The sequence below is a fragment of the Plutella xylostella genome, chromosome 24 (genome assembly GCF_932276165.1).
Source record: "Plutella xylostella chromosome 24, ilPluXylo3.1, whole genome shotgun sequence".
Lineage (NCBI taxonomy): Eukaryota > Metazoa > Arthropoda > Insecta > Lepidoptera > Plutellidae > Plutella > Plutella xylostella.
Window position 1 is genome coordinate 1,342,776 of NC_064004.1, and position 19,217 is coordinate 1,361,992.

General features: G+C 42.2%; 1 protein-coding gene across 1 annotated transcript in view; it reads left to right on the plus strand.

The window, feature by feature from the left end:
• LOC105383464 (protein slit) overlaps nucleotides 1–19,217 on the plus strand; it is a 177,611-nt gene that overhangs the window by 152,195 nt on the left and 6,199 nt on the right. Inside the window, exons 13-34 of the mRNA XM_048629716.1 lie at nucleotides 43–114; nucleotides 357–520; nucleotides 894–981; nucleotides 1,350–1,424; nucleotides 1,759–1,850; nucleotides 2,395–2,521; nucleotides 2,857–2,928; nucleotides 3,591–3,745; nucleotides 4,338–4,467; nucleotides 4,944–5,121; nucleotides 5,587–5,696; nucleotides 6,416–6,585; nucleotides 7,285–7,495; nucleotides 7,842–7,981; nucleotides 8,375–8,544; nucleotides 11,283–11,447; nucleotides 12,716–12,800; nucleotides 13,234–13,335; nucleotides 13,808–13,940; nucleotides 15,300–15,409; nucleotides 15,689–15,802; nucleotides 16,326–16,471. Of these exons, the coding sequence (XP_048485673.1) occupies nucleotides 43–114; nucleotides 357–520; nucleotides 894–981; nucleotides 1,350–1,424; nucleotides 1,759–1,850; nucleotides 2,395–2,521; nucleotides 2,857–2,928; nucleotides 3,591–3,745; nucleotides 4,338–4,467; nucleotides 4,944–5,121; nucleotides 5,587–5,696; nucleotides 6,416–6,585; nucleotides 7,285–7,495; nucleotides 7,842–7,981; nucleotides 8,375–8,544; nucleotides 11,283–11,447; nucleotides 12,716–12,800; nucleotides 13,234–13,335; nucleotides 13,808–13,940; nucleotides 15,300–15,409; nucleotides 15,689–15,802; nucleotides 16,326–16,471 (2,809 nt within the window). The remainder of the gene's footprint in view (nucleotides 1–42; nucleotides 115–356; nucleotides 521–893; nucleotides 982–1,349; nucleotides 1,425–1,758; nucleotides 1,851–2,394; nucleotides 2,522–2,856; nucleotides 2,929–3,590; nucleotides 3,746–4,337; nucleotides 4,468–4,943; nucleotides 5,122–5,586; nucleotides 5,697–6,415; nucleotides 6,586–7,284; nucleotides 7,496–7,841; nucleotides 7,982–8,374; nucleotides 8,545–11,282; nucleotides 11,448–12,715; nucleotides 12,801–13,233; nucleotides 13,336–13,807; nucleotides 13,941–15,299; nucleotides 15,410–15,688; nucleotides 15,803–16,325; nucleotides 16,472–19,217) is intronic.

The following is a 19,217-nucleotide window of genomic DNA, read 5'->3' on the forward strand; positions in this document are numbered from 1 at the left end:
TGCACCATTAAAGTAATATTTTTTTCTATTATTTATTTTCAGGTCTCTATACGACAACAACATTCGACACATTCCGAACGGGACATTCGACACTCTCACTGGCATACAGACACTGTGAGTAAACTTATAACACTACAAAAACTTGAAAAAAACCCACGTAATAACTAATATACATTATGGCAGATTTTACACTCATGTAACTTTAACATACAGCATACGTTTTCTACCCCAATATTCTCAAAAATAACTGTGCAACCCCAGAAGCAAATATAAACCCATTTCCACACAAACCACACTCATCAACTTTACCCACTTCCCCACACACAAATCTATAATGACAAACATGACACTCACAGGCACTTGGGTCGCAACCCGTTCTCGTGCGACTGTTCGCTGCGCTGGCTCGCGGCCTATCTCCGTAAGAACCCCATCGAGACTTCGGGGGCCAAGTGTGACTCGCCGAAACGACTGGCGAGGAAACGGATTGACGCTTTGAGGGAAGAGAACTTCAAGTGCAAAGGTATGTGGTTAATTGGTTATTGATTGAGTGTAATATGTTTTTGAGTTATTTTTTTTAAGGTTTTCTTTTTTAAAGTGTTGTGTTCAAAAAATCGCTTTTATTGATAAGACCGCCTTTTTTGTACCTATGTGTTTGTATTTAAGCTTTGTATAATCTATTCTTGTGTACAAATAAAGAATATTCTATTCTGTTATTATTTTATGAAATATTTTAGTATGGATCGTTAAGGCCCAGTTTCTTATTTGAGTAAATGTAGGTTCTTAAGTTAAAGATTCAGTGAAATCCCCTACCTACAGTGTCAGAAGTTGATTATTTTAAGTCTCTTTAATTTCAAATGTGTTCGTAAAGGTGACTGTTTGTCCTAATATTTCAGGCGGCGAGGAGCCCCCCATGTCGTGTGCGTCGGCCATCGCCTGCCCCACCGGCTGCACTTGCGAGTCTGCCTCTAGGTATGTAAAAATGTACATTAACTAAGTTATTTTTTTAGTGTGTGTTGTTATTTTAATTGTGTTCATTAATTTACTCATACAGCTGCCAAAGCTAACTTTGCTGGAAAAACAAGTGCCAACACTGAAAATGTTCTTATTTTGTACGTAGATACTTCGTAATCTCTTTTCTGTTTAGATAACCTTTAAATGAATAAACATTGCGTCTGCTAGACCAGCGATCCAGGAAATTCAAGAAACTAAGCATTTTCAGGGCAACCAATTTTATAAAAACTGGAGAAAAAACTTTCCACCATTCATTCAGAAACAAAAGGAAGCCGAAGTTAGCGTTTTAATTGAAGTTCTTTAGGTATCTCCATTTATATTAATATTTTAATTCTCAGGTCAGTGACGGTGACTTGTGCGCGGGCGCTGCTTCGCGACGTGCCCAGAGATCTGCCGCAGAACGTCGAAGCTCTGTAAGTACACCTATCTAACATACTACCTAACATTGAGTGTAAATATCTACGTGCTTATAAACATATTTCTTCATTTCGGATGTTACTTATTCCGAGTTTCTATACTATTCTATTCTCTGTGACGGTGTAAGTACCTGCACCTGGCTCTCCCGAGTGGAACCTTTGTGCATACAAAGGGCCAAGGATAAAACCATTTTGCTTTTTGAAAGATTTGTTCAAGTAACCATTGTTTAAAAACTCTATGTACTTACAGTTTATTAGCATGTCCTTGACAGTTAATACTTTTGATAATTTCGTGGATATAAACTATTTTTGAACTATTTCCTCTGTCCAGGATAATGCCGGGCAACAGCCTCGGTCAGATCAAGTCGGACGGTCTGTTCGGCCGCCTGCCCGACCTCACCAAGCTGGACCTGCGAGACAACGGTCAGTATCTGCTTTCAATGTTATGTTGCAAAAAGTTCCAAAACTCGTTGAACAAAAGTTGTTCAGAATGACCCCCTTTCGGCTTAGTATCCTTTTTGAAACACCCTGTATTGTTATCTACAACTAACTCAATGCTGCTAAACTATGCTGTACGTTAAGAACCGTTTCCACCTGACCTATGATATAATATGTGGAATAATGAACATGATTGATCAATATCAACCGCATCCATAGCTAAGTAGCATAGAACATTTATAATTATCTAGTGGAAAAGCATCCTAGATCGAACACTAAAGAAAAACTTCTGAGTCGAGCGGCTTCTAAAATTTGCTACTCCATAGAAAGTTGGTTGGTTTTTTTAACGAATATCCAGAAATTATTCGCAGTAAGGGTTTCTGCGAATAATTTCTTTCTTTCTTTTTCTTCTTCAGCTTACTATATTATAACTTTTCCACCACCTGTATCCAGAATTCAAACTATCACATTTGACACTATCCTTAAACAAGCCAAAATCTAAAATCCATTCCACCACATTCACACCCAGGCATCACAGTCATAGAGGACAACGCGTTCGACGGCGCGGCCAGCATCCAGGAGCTGCTGCTGGACGGCAACCAGCTGCGAACACTCGGGGACAGGATGTTATTGGGACTGCATAGCCTGGCTACACTGTGAGTAGTGTCAGCGGCTGACAAAGTTACAACCGAGGGCGTTTACCTGCTGGAAACCCTAGGGGGTTATGAGTTCTGGCGAGCTTCGCCTTAAAAAGTTTTCCCGTGGGAATTCCGCGTTGAAAAGTAGCCTATATGTTCATCCAGGGTCTTAGCTAACTCCATACCAAATTTCGTTAAAATCGGTTCTGTCGTTTTGATGTGAATGTGCACGACCTACAAGAATATCTTTGTTTAGAAAAAAATCTTCTTTTTCACTACATCATGGTGGTATTTGTTCTTCATGAGCTTGTCATAGTGTGAACACCCTGTATAATTAAAACCTTGTATTTCAGATCGTTGAGCAACAACAAGATCACGTGCATCACGCCGGGGGCCTTCGACCACCTCTCCCTGCTTACTAAGATGTAAGTATAACTTACCTACACGATTCATCATCATCATCAGCCTATAGCAGTCCGCTGCTGGTCGTAGGCCTCTCCCAAAGCACGCCACTGGATGTGATCTATAGCTTTCCGCATCCAATCATAACCAGCCACCTTTCGCAAGTCGTCACGCCATCTAGCCGGAGGGCGTCCCACACTACGTTTGCCTAGTCGCGGCCTCCACTCCAGAACACGTATACCCCATCGGTGATCGGTTCACTGCCACTTAAGCTTACTAACTCAGTGAGCTATCTCGTTGACTTTAGTCTAGACTTATTCTACAAATCTTTACGCACAGTGTTTCGATTTTTTTCCGAATTGTATTCAAAAACATACCAAGAGCGTTTACTAACAGAGAGAATACACTGGCAAAATCAGTGCCTGTAGGTCCCAAACGCTTTTACTCCTCTCCAAATTCATACTCACAACTTTCACACACACAACAGAAAGCCTCATTGATGCCTTCTACTAAATCCATACCATCGAGTTTCACATTCACAACCTGTGTCAACAGAAACCCATATAAATTTTGCCTGCTACTAAATCCATACCATCAAGTTTCACACTCATAACCTTTACCACTGAAACTACGGGAAATAAATGGCTTCTTATCTTATCATATCTTATCCTAACGTTTACCACAGTAACCTAGAGTCCAACCCGCTCCACTGCTCGTGCCACCTGTCCTGGCTGCCGGCGTGGCTGCGCGGCCGGGAGGCGCGCGCCGCCTGCGCCTCGCCCGAGGCTGTGGCGCGCGCGGCGTTGCAGGATCTTAGCACACAGGACTTTAAGTGCACAGGTAATGATATTAAGCAGGAATTTAAGAGCGTTCATAGGATAAGGTTACAAAACTTAATAGACCCCGACCGACCCAGTATTTCCTAAAACCTAGCGTGCCAAGCGAAGCGAGGTAGCACAAACATAACTAGGATTCCCTAAAAGTGTAAAGTGCCGAGCGAAGCGAGGCCATACATGCCAACCCTGCATACTCTCAAGCTTTGAGAACCGAGCGAAGCGAGGCAATACATACTTAACCGGCATTTAGAGCCGAGCGAAGCGAGGCCATATATCTCAATTCAGCATTCTCTAAAGCCTAACCTTATCGGCATTTTCTAAACCCTAAAGAGCCGAACAAAGCGAGCCCATTCACACCAACCCCGTATTTCTTAAAACCTAGAGTGCCGAGCGAAGCGAGGCAGCGCAAACATAACCGGGATTCCCTAAAGTGTAAAGAGCCGAGCGAAGTGAGGCCATAAGTTCTTCTCAATCATGCATACCCTGAAGCTTAGAGAACCGAGTGCACAATGCAACCACCGAGTACCTATGAAGCCTTTGCCTCTCCACTCGTCACTCCTAAAGCCCTAATTAACTAACCCCCCTCTCCCCCACAGCGGAAGACAGGGGCTGCCTGCCCGCGGAGGCGTGCCCGACCAACTGCACGTGCGCCGGCGCGGTCATACGCTGCGCCCGCGCCGGCCTGCGCGCGCTGCCGAGCAACATACCGAGATATACTACTGAACTGTGAGTTTGTTATTTACTTAGTTATCCTACTGGACTGCACCTTTACAGTTGCCTTATACGTACAAACATCATAAAAATAACTAATAATAATAATTAAAAACTTGTTTTTGCAATAACTAACTAAACAAGGTGATTTTACAGTTTCTTTGGTGTTTTATGTAGAGAAACGCTGGCGACTTGGAGAGATTGATGTTACTCGAGTTAGTTAGGTCATCGTGTATCATAGAATTATTATACTCACCCTGTTCTTAAATGTCTCTGTAACCTTACGTTCTTCACCTGTAAATGCAGAATCACACATTCTTTAATTTTCTTCAGAGCATAATGATCACCATGACATAAATATATATCTAATAGGCATTACCTAAGAAGCGCATCAACACTCAGTATCTATCCGGCCACCTGTCTAAAGCCAGCAGGCCTACTCTTGCCTATTCGTCAGTTTTTAATAATAACACCTCGTATCCTCTCCACAGCTACCTAGAATCCAACGACATCACCCACATCTCGCCGTCCCAGCTCCGCCACCTGACCCAGCTGACCCGGCTCGACTTGTCCAACAACCGGGTGACGGTGCTCGCTAATGGAACCTTCGAGGGGCTGAGCAAGCTGTCCACGCTAATCGTGAGCTATAATCAGCTCACTTGTGTGCAGGTTAGAGAGGTTTTCATTTGTTAACATTTAGGACGCTCGCATCGCATAAGAAATCGGAGGTAATAGAACGTACTGATTGCAATAGTGAAACGTGTGCATTCCTCAGAGTACTCAGCATCAATTTTCTACAAACAGTCTGTCAGAAATAAGTAGAAAGCTAAATTGGCTCGATTACCGTCCCACAAAAAGGTAGAAGTGTCAAGTAAGAAGAAACATGAAGTTTTGAAGTCCCCTTGAAGCCCTTGGGGTGACTCACTCTAAAGGATCTGAAACGCTACATATTTGTCTTGCGGCAAGAACACGCTCCGAAATCTCCGAATCCTCTCATATCATTCCATTCGTTCTTTTTTTTTCAAAATAGGCACAAGGCCATTATTACCTTTAGTTGCCGTTACCTAGTTATTTTCTCATGTACCTATAAATAGATGTTTGTTAAAACTTATAATAACACGTGTATATTTCCAGCGCGACGCCCTGAAAGGCCTGCGTCAACTGCGAGTCCTGTCCCTCCACGGCAACAACATCTCCATGCTGCAGGAGGGGGTCTTCCGAGACTTGGAGTCCATCTCGCATGTGTGAGTATTACTTTTGTGTAAACATTTATTTTGAGGTCAAACAATAGTGACTCCGCTGCTATAAAGGATCCGACTACATCCTCACCATAACTTGAATCCTCTTTTTTGTAAGTCGTTGGCTTATATTTTCTACAAATACCCCTTGTTTTTTACAATGCACCCCAGCCAACGTCATCATCGCTCCAATAATTTAGCTTTCTTACCACAGAAACTAACACGTTAGTTGTTAAGTACATAAGTAATAAGTAAGTTATTACTTCTATGGTGTCTATGCCATACAAGTAATACCCAAGTAATACCAAACTTACTTAAATGTATTTTGGAAAGCATTTCAACGCTCGATTTGAAAGGTATTTGTCGAATATTATTGTCAAATAATGATGATGTTTGCGTCGAGTTATATATGAGTCAGAATCAGATGGTCCAGTGGCTCTCTATTGTATCCACTCACACGCTCGCGAACAATCTATTGTATCCACTGTAGTTCTAAAAAAGATTTTGATATACCTAACTAATCCTGATTTCCCCCCAGCGCGCTCGGCTCCAACCGACTCTGGGCTCGGCTCTGGGCTCTGGGCGCTAGCCGATTTTATCTGAAATATAATCCTAGATCTGACTGGCTAATATTTTCAGTACAGTGACAAACACTATACATGTACTTTGTTAATTATAATAGTCACACAAATGCGTTCTAAAACTAACCTTAATTTCCCCCCCAGCGCTCTCGGCTCCAACCCACTCTACTGCGACTGTTCCCTCCGCTGGCTGTCGCTGTGGGCGCGCGAGGCGGGCGAGTACGTGGAGCCGGGCACCGCCCGCTGCGCCGCGCCGCCGCCCATGCAGCACAAGCTCATACTGAGCACGCACGCCGACGCTTATACTTGCACTGGTGAGTTGGATTTAGGTTTGCAGGTTTTACACTCGTTGTGCATTTGAGAATCTATGATATTGTGAGATAGTAAAGAGCCAGGTATAGCTTGCTGGGTAGCGCCGCCGCCCATGCAGCACAAGCTTATATTGAGTACACACGCCGACGCTTATACTTGCACTGGTGAGTTGGATTTAGGTTTGCAGGTTTTATACTCGTCGTGCATTTATATTGAATATGTATCTATCTATGTATTTGTGTAGATATATCAGCTGTCCGATACCCATAACACAGGCTCTGTCTAGCTTGGGGTCGGATGGCCGTGTGTGAGATGTCCCCACATATTTATTTATTTATTTATTTGAGAATCTATGATATTGTGAGATAGTAAAGAGCCGGGTATAGCTTGCTGGGTAGCGCCGCCGCCCATGCAGCACAAGCTCATATTGAGCACGCATGATGACGCTTATACTTGCACTGGTGAGTAGAATTTATGACGACTGAGTTAGATTTGTTATTGCAGTTTTTACACTCGTACTGCAGCTTTTACACTCGTCTTTAATGATTATGAATATCTATGATCGCATTTATTACACCTTTCAGAATGCGCTCTACTCCCCCACACACACACACACCAGAAGCTAACCAACAAACCACGCAGACCCTCCCACTAACACACCTAAAATTAACATCGCACTCATTACACTCATCTTTCCACAGGCAAACCGCCGCCAGACGTCCTCTCCAAATGCGACCGCTGCGTGACGTCACCATGCCAGCACGGGGGCACGTGTCGAGCTCATGCAGAGACATTTACTTGCGAATGCGAGCGTGGTTACCATGGCAACGTGTGTCAACACCAGATTGATGCTTGCTACGGCAGTCCGTGCGAACATGGCACTTGTATGTTACTGGAGGAGGGACGGTTTAAGTGAGTGAATTTGTAACGGCATTTCTTATTTTGCAACTGTTTGACAGGAGACTCCAACATAAACTTATAAAACGTTTTATTTCTGGAACACAGGTAGCACTAAATGAATTAAAAAGAAAAAAGGTGGTTGCCCTGACTACTTTTTTGCCTTAGACAGAGAGACTTGATTACAGATTTATCGACAACTTTAAAAGTGTAATCGTAGTTTATAGTCAGAAATGTCTTATTAGTTTGTAAATTAAATATGAGTGTTTGTTGGCTCCTGTTTTTATATAAGTTAAGTAAACACCTACCTTATTGCAGTCACAGTGTTTAATGAAATGCTTTCTTCCATTTTCCCCAACAGCTGCACCTGCCAACCCGGCTACACGGGGCTCCGGTGCGAGACCAACATCGACGACTGCGCCGCTCACGCCTGCCAGAACAACGCGACCTGTCTCGACCTGCCGCAGGGGTACCGGTGTCTGTGCGCGCCAGGGTTCACGGGTGAGTGGTCACTAGATGCATAGAAGGTAACGCCATCTGTTTTTGTAGCGAGGAACTTGCACGGCATGCGGTGGTGCCATCTATTGCTTAAATGAGAAACTAATAAGACGAGTTGCTCCATCTGTTGGTCTAATCTCAAATGAACATCGACGACTGCGCCGCGCACACCTGCCAGAACAACGTGAACTGCCGGATTTTAATTAAATGTTGTATTCAGGAAGCTATACAGAAAGGATACCCTGGATCGACAATTATTTGTATCTACTTTTTATCCCGAATTTCACACGGTAAAACTTTTAAAGTGGAACTGAAGCTCGCATTTACAGCTATTAGGACTATAAAGTAAAAAAATACATCCGAATTAAATTACATTCTCCTTTCTACCCTCTGCAGGAGAATTCTGCGAGACCAAGATCCCGTTCTGCACCCCCGCATTCTACCCGTGCGCCAACGGGGCGGTCTGCACCGACCACTACAGCCACTACACCTGCACCTGCCCTAAAGGATACTCCGGGGAGAACTGCACGGTCAACGCCGACGACTGTGTAAACCATATGTGTCAGGTTTGTTGTTATGGATTTGGAAAAGATGAATTGTAGTTGAAGTGCCACAGATTTGGGATTTATCTTGTAGGTGAATAAGGGTCGCTGATGAAGAATCTGTATTAAAATGATGGCTTTTATATCGGTGGGAGTGGGAATGAGTGTTTATAGGCACAGATTATAGCACGAATTCGCCCGCCATTTTAATTTTGTTTCATTATCTGAGCGCCTTATACTATAGTTTTATTTTTGGCAAAAGATAGAGTATATAGTAGAGTATAATTATTACAATATTATCATTATATTCGCCATGTATACTAACACTAGCTCTTAGGAATAAATTGTACATACTAACAAATATGGATCTTGCAAATCTGAAATAAATAAATTGAATTGAATTGAATTGAATAGGCTCTTATCAGTGAGCTATAGTCAGTGCCTACACCACTACAGCCACTACACCTGCACGTGCCCTAAAGGATACTCGGGGGAGAACTGCACCATTAATGCTGATGACTGTGTGAACCATATGTGTCAGGTTTGTTGTTGTGGATTTGGGAGAATGGAAGAAAATTTAGTTTATTGAGACAGATTTGGGATTTTTCTTTATGGTAGGTAGGTTAAAGGTCGCAGATGAAGAACTATGAAAATTATAAGTGTTATGTCAGTGGAAATGGGGATTAGTATAATGACATCATAGGGCAGTTTAAGCAGAACTTGAGGAATGCAGTTTTATGATTGACAGAATTGTCTTTGGGTTAAAATTCGGCCTATAGTTATTTTAAATAAGCGTTAAGCGTCGGCTTATCTCTTGCAGACCGCGCGGGCCTACGTTAGACCTAAGAAACCGATCCTTATCGATTTCGTCCTGCAGTTGTTACTGCACTGGCTGTCTTATCGACCTTCCTGACATCAAGTTAGAGTCGTTTTTTGACTGTCGCTTCGCTGCCGCTAGTATTCTTCCGACATTCATTTAGAAAAACGCAAAGAAAATGTCATTTAAATATTATAAATATCATTTAAAATCATTCATGATACTTACTTAAGTGTATTGGTGGTTGGTGTTGCTAGCACTCACATAGTATACTGCAGATTAAAGTATCTACTTACTAACCTCGTGTATTTACATCATTTTATTCATCTTTTAGCTTATTCTTAAATAGATGGCAATAAGATGACATAATTATGGGTATAATTAAATAGTGCATTATATATATAATATTAGGTCCTTACATATGAAATTGGCGTTTACTATAGGAGGAACATAAAGTCGTTTTTTTTTTTAAATGAAATATATTAAATTAATCAAAGTATGTACCATTGCTATGTATGCACTTTTGCCATCTCATAGGTATTTCATTGTTCCCCTTACTAAAAAAACCATTCGGGCGGGAATCAATAAAATCTTTGAAGGCGGTTTGGACTGCCCCATCGGAGTTGAATTTTTTTCCTTGCAAGTAGTTATCCAAATTGCGAAAAAAATGGTAATCTGTTGGAGCAAGGTCCGGAGAGTACGGTGGATGTCTAAGACATTCTAATTGAAGCTCCTCTAATTTGGTAGCCGTCTGTTGTGCAGTGTGTGGTCTAGCGTTGTCCTGAAGCAGCAGTGGCCTAGAGCGATTGACCAGCCTCGGTTGTTTAGCAGCTAGCTTTTCCATCATGGTTTGCAATTGCTGACAATAGATATCTGCCGTAATCGTCTGGCCAGATTTAAGAAAGCTGTAGTGAACGACACCGGCACTAGTCCACCAAACACTTACAAGCAACATTTTTTTAGTCAATTTTCGCTTAGGGCAGGATTTGGCTGGTTCGCCAGGGTTCAGCCATTGCGATGAGCGCTTCCGATTATCGTAGAGGATCCACTTTTCATCACAGGTAATGATTCGATTTAAAATTCCTTCATTATTGTGCCGGTTGAGTAACGTAACGCAGCAGTCGACGCGCGTTTGTCGGTTTGCTTCACTCAATTCATGAGGTACCCACCTTTCAAGCTTTTTCACCTTCCCAATTTGCTTCAAGTGGATTAGAATAGTTTTATCACTAACACCGGAGCCTGCAGCTAACTCGGACGTGGTTTGCGATGGATCCGCTTCCACAATAGCCTTCAATTCTTCATTATCAACTTTGGTCTGCAGGTCGAAATTTCCAGAACGAAAACGTTAGAACCAAAAACGCACTGTGTTTTCTTTTGCGACACCGTCACCATACACATCATTAATCCTTCGAGCCGTTTCTGCAGCACTGGTGCCACGGTGGAACTCACACTCGTAAATAACGCGATATTTCAAGTTTTCCATTTTGTAAACAGAGTGACACAAAGAAAAAAACAAAAGAAGAAAAAACAAATGAATTAGGGGGTTTGAAACACAAATGCATGAGTAAATAGCTGTATGAATTTGAATTTGGAATTCCTAACCATAAAGGTAATATTTGAGATCAAAGTGGCCAGTACGACAAAACGCCAATTTCATATGTAAGGACCTAATATTTCCACAAGTCGGTATAAATAAGACAGGATCAGAATACCTATTACCTACCAATGACGCTGTATCTTCCTATTACAGAAATAAAGACAAAAGTACTTATTAGCGCCATCTCTTGCCGACTTCAATTCTCATGCAATCAATTGTGAAAAACCTCTCACAAACCAATTATTCAGTTTCCACTTTAGTTTCAGGCTGTAGAACTATTCCTTCGAAGATAATCTGTCAGAAACCACCCCATTCTTAATTATTTATACTATCCATACCTACCCACAGAACGGCGCCCGTTGCGTGGACGGCCTCGACGAGTACACCTGCTCGTGCCCACCGGGACACGCCGGCCGCTACTGCGAGGCGGCTCCCCACGCCGCGTTGGGGACGTCGCCTTGTGCGCAGCATGAATGTGTGCATGGGGTGTGCTATCTGCCGCAGAGGAAACTGGTAAGTGAAAGAAAATAAAGGTAATTTGTGAGACAAGTTTGGTTAGAGCTGAGGTGGGTTTAAAAATCTCAAGCTAGCTCAAGTAAAACTAATAAATATAGCCGGTATTAGATGGATGAATATAGGATGAGTGTGCTATCTGCCGTAGAGAAAATTAGTAAGTTTATAAAAGGTAGGGTTAAAGGATGAGTTTTAGGAACTGCAGATTTGGTAAGGTTAGAATCAGTAAGCTCAAGTGACACAGATAGTATAAGATAGGTGAGGTTGCTACTGCGAGGCGGCTCCCCACGCCGCGCTGGGGACCTACCCGTGTGCGCAGCATGAGTGTTTGCATGGGGTGTGCTATCTGCCGCAGAGGAAACTGGTAAGTGTGCTATGTGACGTAGTGGAAATTAGTAATTGAAAGAAAAGGTAGGGTCGAAGGATTAGTTTTGGAACGGAAGGTTATGTAAGTGAAATAGATAGTATTAGATAAGTGAGGGCGCTACTGCGAGGCGGCTCCCCACGCCGCGTTGGGGACCTCCCCGTGTGCCCAGCATGAATGTGTGCATGGGGTGTGCTACTTGCCGCAGAGGAAATTGGTGAGTGTATGAAAAGGTACCGTTGAAGAATGAATTCAGGTGTAGAAGAGTTGGAAAGGTAACTGAAAGGAAGAGAGGATTAAACTAAGACATATAGTCGGTAGTAGATGGATCTATCTGCCGCAGAGGAAACTGGTGAGTGTGCTATCTGCAGCAAAAGAAAGTAAAGGTATGGTCGAAGGATCACTTTTAAGAACCGGACATTTGGGAAGGTTAGAATTAGCGAGCTCAAATGAACCTTAGACAGATTATCAAAGTACTAGAGAGATGAGGAGGGTGCTACTGCGAGGCGGCTCCCCACGCCGCGCTGGGGACCTCCCCTTGTGCCCAGCACGAGTGCGTGCATGGAGTGTGCTATTTGCCGCAGAGGAAACTGGTAAGTGTGAGAAAATAGAGGTAATTTGTGATATAAGTTTGGTTGAGGTAGCTTTAAAAGACAGATAGCCGGTATTAGATGGATGAATAAAGGAGTGTGCTATCTGCCGCAGAGGAAATTGGTAAGTGTGATGTGTGAAGCAATGGAAAGTAAAGGTAAAAGGTTCGAAGGATCAGTTTTAGGAACTTAAGATTTGGGAAGAATGAGGCAGCTCAAATTGAAAGGGATAGTATTACCTAGATGAGGAGGGTGCTACTGCGAGGCCGCGCGGTACATACTTACCCATTTTAATGAATATTATGACTCCTCAGGAGGCGCAAGACGACATAATGCTGGAGCGGCCGCGGCTGCTCGCCGCCAACGACTACCTGTGCAAGTGCGCGCCCGGCTACTCCGGTGAGATCACTGATAATTTGTTACCCCACTGCACCAATTTTAACTGTTTTTTTTTCACTATGTAGTTTTTTTACGATAAAAAGTACCCATGACACTCACATATAACTTGGCGTCCTATTAGAAAAATAAAAACCTAACCAATTATTTAATTGTTGTTGTTATTGGTTTTATAACAAGTTATTTATTTATATCAATCGTAAACCTACAACAAATCTTCACCTCCACTCTGTTGTAATATATGACGTCATAGATTTACACACCCGCTCTGTTGTCACCTCCAGGTCGTTTCTGCGAGTTAGAAGATAGGTCTTCTTTTTTCATACATATGAGGTGTACACCTAAGTATCTAAAACTCACAACTCTCACAACCAAACTTCACCTCGACATGAATGTAATATATGCCATTATAGATTTACTCTCTTACCACCCCCAGGTCGTTTCTGCGAGTACCTGACGTCGCTCACGTTCAACCACAACGACTCGCTGGTGGAGCTCGAGCCGCTGCGGACCAAGCCCGAGGCCAATGTCACACTAGGTACGAATCTCATTTTAAACGAAAAAAGTCCTAAAGCAGTGCGCCCATAATCCTGTATTGAGAGTGCGAGTTTTTACACCGTTCAACTCTATGGCGTGGGAAAGTCCCCACCTAGCACAGTACTCGCGCTGCACTAGCACGCCATACAAATTTGAGTCGTTTCACTGTTCGATTGATTAAAGCTGCGTACAGACCGGCCCAACGAACGCCAACGAACGGGTTTCGTTGACCTTCGTTGCTGCAATCTGCCATGTATTATGTATGATAAATATCCATCGTTGGGCGTTCGTTGGGCGTTCGTTGGGCCGGTCTGTACCCAGCTTAAGAAAAACCTACACTAGTGGCCCTCAACCCCCAATTTAATTCTAGTATTCTCTTTTTATTTTAAGCTTAGTACTGAGTAAGTACTCAGTTTTGAATTTATTTACATATTTTTTATAGAAACTTTGATTTTGTATTTTTCTCTCCACAGTATTCAGCACCACCCAAAAGCACGGCATCCTGATGTACTTCGGGGACGCGGAGCACCTCGCCGTGGAGCTGTTCAACGGACGCGTCCGGATCAGCTACGACGTGGGGAACCACCCCACCTCCACTATGTATAGGTGGGTGCTGCCAGATGCAAATCCTAACCAATATTATAAATACGAAAGTAACTGTGTCTGTCTGTTACTCTTTCACGCCAAAACTAGTGGACGGATTTGAATGTTATTTGGTATACATACGATCCAGACCCTGGGAAAGAACATAGGCTACTTTTTATCCCGGAATTTCCACGGGAAAACATTTTAAGGCGAAGCGAAGCGCGCGGGAACAGCTACTAATATATAAATAAGTAAGGGTGGGTCGGCAGCTTCTTGCTTGTGGATTGCAGGATCTGGATGTTTCTATATAACTATTTGTTTTTGTTTGAGGCTCAGTGTCTAATAAACAGCATTGCAATTATTGCTATAGCACCATTTTGCAAAAAATATATAAATTATGATCATGAAGGCGTAAAAGAGGAAGCCCAAGAAACACGTAGCTTGATTGTGTGAAAGAGTGTGGAGTGAATGAGGATATGACACAGAAGGGCTAGTACGGGGCGTATTTAAGACTTGACAAGATTTTTGCATCACGCTCACTCATATCGCGGAACCTCAAGAGCGAGCGCGATGGAGAACTCTTGTCACGTCTTAATTGCGCCCTGTGCTACAGGGCCAGGATAGTGTAAAATGCCGTGATATGACGCACAAAGCCGACCCTAAGGTAAAGGCTATAAAGAATGGTATCCTGATGTACTTCGGGGACGCGGAGCACCTCGCCGTGGAGCTGTTCAACGGACGCGTCCGGATCAGCTACGACGTGGGGAACCATGTATAGGTGGGTGTTTTCGACAGCTTCTTGCTTGTGGACCATCTGTTTTTTAGTGAGAAGCTCAACTATCAGTAAACAGTTTTCAATGTACCTACCTAGAACAATTTTCATGAGCATTAAACTTTAAAAATAGTAATTGACCAAGTAATTAACCACTGCACTAAATCGTTAGGCCAGCCCCCCACTGAAAGAAAGAAAGAAACATTTATTTGACACACTGAACAATAAAAAGAGAAATAAAAAAGAATACGATTTTTTTTTAATTATAAACAGAATATTACAAAACAATACGATACAATACAAACAAACAAGGTTGCTGTCCACTGCCGGTGGCCTAGTAAAGTTTACAAGAGGGTCATAGGTGCCAGTAAGGTTGACAATCCAGGGGGTCATAGGGCATCATGCCCTATCGGGCATCGGTTCTTCGGCATATATGGCCGCTTCGGCATGCAGATTTTAAAAGCAATATCGATTACTATAGTGCTCTTAAGAATAACCTCATTTCTGATTTATGTAGTTATAAGTCCTTCAGACAAATCCATAACATAGGTCTGTCCATACGTTTGTTTGATGTTTGTCCAATAATTTAATCCTAAATTTTCCCCCAGTTTCGAGATGGTATCGGACGGAGCGTACCACAAGGCGGAGCTGCTGGCTGTCAAGAAGAACTTCACACTGAGGGTGGACGACGGGCCCGCCAGGTCCATCATCAACGAGGGTGAGTCAACGATGAATAGCATGAAAACGATATCAAAAGTAGTTCGTTGCTTTTACAGAATGGCAGCTGTAAAACTATTAACTACCTTCTTTTATTAATTTAGCAGCAGTCTTTAAACCTAGTCAGAGGCCTTCGGGCAGCTTGAAAACATCTGACAGTCAGGTTGCCCACTTACCCGACAACTCTCTCAGCACAAGCTTCCTTCCTTTATTGGAATGAGACCCGTGCCCCAGCATTGGGGACGTGATGATGATTTATGATGTTGTTGATTATTTCCAGGCCCCAAGGAGTTCCTTCGCCTGGAGCGCCCGATGTACATCGGCGGCGCACCGCTAGACGTCGCCACCAACGCCTTCAACAAGTGGCATCTGCGGAACATCACCAGCTTCAAAGGTAATTTTCATCATCGTCTGATAACTGGATAATAATGTAGGTCAGACTGAGTAGAAGGAAATAGAAGAATTTTACATTTTTTATTACAGATTTAAAAGGCTTTGAAAATGGCACGGATATTTTAAGTTATGGTATTGAAGGGAGGTTATAAAATTGTGACTTAAATTATTCTAAACCATCCATGGCTCGTTTAGACACACACCTATTCTTGAAACTATCATAATAGGATAGAAATAACGAGTTGAGTTACCCCTTTTCGGCTTTTATCTGGGGGCACGGCAGTAACCCAAGTCATGTCCTACAATCCTTTTCTTAAATATCACTTTTAGTTACAAAACCCTAAACAAAAATAATGACAGAAGGCTTCGTTGGCGTTGAAATTGTGCTTAAGTAGATTTAGTTTATCAAAACAGAAATTTAAGACCTTTCCTTCATTGGAAGAAGACCCGTGCCCCAGCAGTAGGGACGTGATGGGTCGTGATGATGATAAAATAGTAACCTCACCCCACCAATCCCCTTCCAGGCTGCCTAAAAGAGGCATGGATCAACCACAAGCGAGTGGACTTTTTGAACGCCGCACGCGCGCCGCGCACCGCGCCCGGCTGCGGGGACGACGAGCCCCCCGCGCCGCCCCCCGCGCGCCCGCTTCAAGATGATAAACACGCTCCGGTATGTGGTAGTGTCTTGGTTTGCCGCTAGATGGCGGTTATATGATGTTTTAGCGAATTAAATTATTGCATGTTAGTGAATTATTAATTAAGGCTGCGGGGACGACGAGACCCCGCGCCGCCCCCCGCGCGCCCGCTGCAGGATGACAAACACGCTCCGGTAACTATTATGCTGTAGTTTCGAGGTTGTAGCTCCGTGGTGTGGCGGTAGATGGCGGTATTAGGATGTTTCAGTGAATTATTAATCAAGGTTGCGGGGACGACGAGCCCCCCGCGCCGCCCCCCGCGCGCCCGCTGCAGGATGATAAACACGCTCCGGTAGGTTGTAGTTCTGTTATGAGGCGGTATATGGCGTTTTTGGTTAATAATGAAGGATTGGGTAACTATAACTTATTGACGCTTTACGGATTATTAATGATGGCTTGAGAGCTTAGTGACGCCGTCAGTGGATCCCCCTAAGCTGTAGCTGTCCGATGATAAATATGCTCCGGTAACTATGCTGATGTAATTGTTCCGGGGTTTGGCGGTAGATGGCGGTTGTAGGATATTTTTGCGAATTAAGGCTAAAATTATTGCATGTTTTTGTGAATTATTAATTAAGCCCCCCGCCCTGCCCCCCGCGCGCTCGCTGCAGGATGATAAACACGCCCCGGTAGGTGCTAGTTCAGAGGTGCGGCGGTAGATGGCGTTTATTCCATGAAATTAAATAATTTTGTAATGGTGATGATGATGTTAGTAGGTACTTAATTCTCGACGGAATAGATAGATAGATAGAATAATCTACGTCACAAAGCTTCAAAAAATAATGAACGGATTTAGATACAATACGATTTCATAATGGTTGTTTGAGAGATAACTTGATTGAAAATATTCTTTTTAGGTGTCATCATCATCATCATCTCAAGTGTGTCTGCAGCTGCTGGGCTCAGCTCTGCTGTTTAGTTCCCTCTGACTCCCTCCAAACCCGTCCATATGCCACCATCACCACACAACACTACACTCCATTTTGTTTAGGTACGAAATTTTGACTTTGCCGGCTCCTGAATTAGCTTTGGGCTTTGTTTTAATTAAATAGGTACTTACTTACACAACTTTTTGAAATGTAGTCAATAGTCACGAATAATATAGTTAGAAATAACGATTTTTCCGATAGCTCACTAGATGGCGCTTTTTAATAGATTGATGTTTAGGATATCATGATGTTATAGTTATAGGAGAGTTAGATGACTACTCAGCTACTATTTTAGGAACGCAAAGACCGATATTTTCACCAGTTATCTGGATAATTTGGATATCCGGATTTGATTCCCTACCAATTTTTACGTTACGTGGCCTCGTACTTTACCCTAAAAAGCTTGTTTACCGCCGAAACACTAAGAAGAATATATTATAGATTAGGCGAGGAATTTTATTATAAAAAATTATAACAACGGCCATTTTGGCATGTCCCTCAACTTCTTTATTTATTTGCAGGCATATCTTTCCTTATATTGGTAAAAAATGGCTTTTAACTGTAAATATAACTTATTGGCTATATTTTAAACTAAAATATAACTAAATCCTGATTAAACTGAATTTTTCAAAAATATTTTAGTAGCCGAACTTTTGGAGTGGTTTTTACGGAAGATCTACTACACAATTATCGTTTCACATAATTAAAAGTGCAAATAATAGCCGTTTTATATTTTAAATCGAAAGCAAATGGTGTCCCTGATTTTGGTACTTCCGGAAATGTCGGTTTTGTTACCGCATTTTTTCCTATAGAATATTTAACAAATGCTTATTATTCGTTTTTAAAATATGGCAATACTAAGGGCCAAATTCACGGGTTGCATAGAAATCTAAGTTTTATTAAACTACGATTTCATTAATCACGATTGCCGATTTCGTCTAACTGCGTTTAGAGTAACCTGAAATTCATCGGTGATATTTTAATCTCGTTTACGTCACCGGTGTTTCAGCTACAGACGAGCCAGCAACACTGAAATGCGTTTAGTTATTGCGTCGCGCCGTACATATTTTTTGCGTATTTTGATTTCGAGCAATGGAGTAACAAAACGTTTTGACACATTATAAAACAAAAAAATAATATATGTCGTTGTCAAAGCGTTGTTATTTGCTCAGTGCGAAGCTTCTACCACTAGACCACAGAGGCAGTTTAAAGATAAATTAATATAAAAGGCATGGATAATGTGAAACAAATTGTGGTATTTGGTTTATCACTGCTAGTAACTGAACGGCTCATATATTTTTTCAAAGGTTAGGTGGGCGTGTTTTGTTACTTCGGTTTAGTAACTTAGGGTACGGTAACATATAGTTGGAACGAAAAAGTAACAAAATCGACAGGTTTACATGGCGACTTTATTAAAGGAAGTCGGATTGCTATGACTGTTTATTTATTGTAATTTTTTGTTATAAATGTGGTTTTTCGAGCGATATAACCCAACTTAGAGTTTAACTCTATTTTGAAGATGTTTGGAGTGAATTTAAAAAAAAAAGTAAAATTGGGCCCATATTCTAGATTTATCATGTTCAAATTTTGTGCTGGTGCCATGTAAACCAAGCCCAACATTTTTGTTACCGTCCGTTTTGTAGCTGTCCCTGTATTCTGTTCGAAGATTTTGTGTTATTTTGTTTAAAACTCTTTACTTTTATATATTTTTTGGCTCTTATTATTTAATATTAGTTATTCCCCAAACTATGTAAAAGTTATTAATGTGTTGTTGTTTAAATTCCGCCTCTGGCAT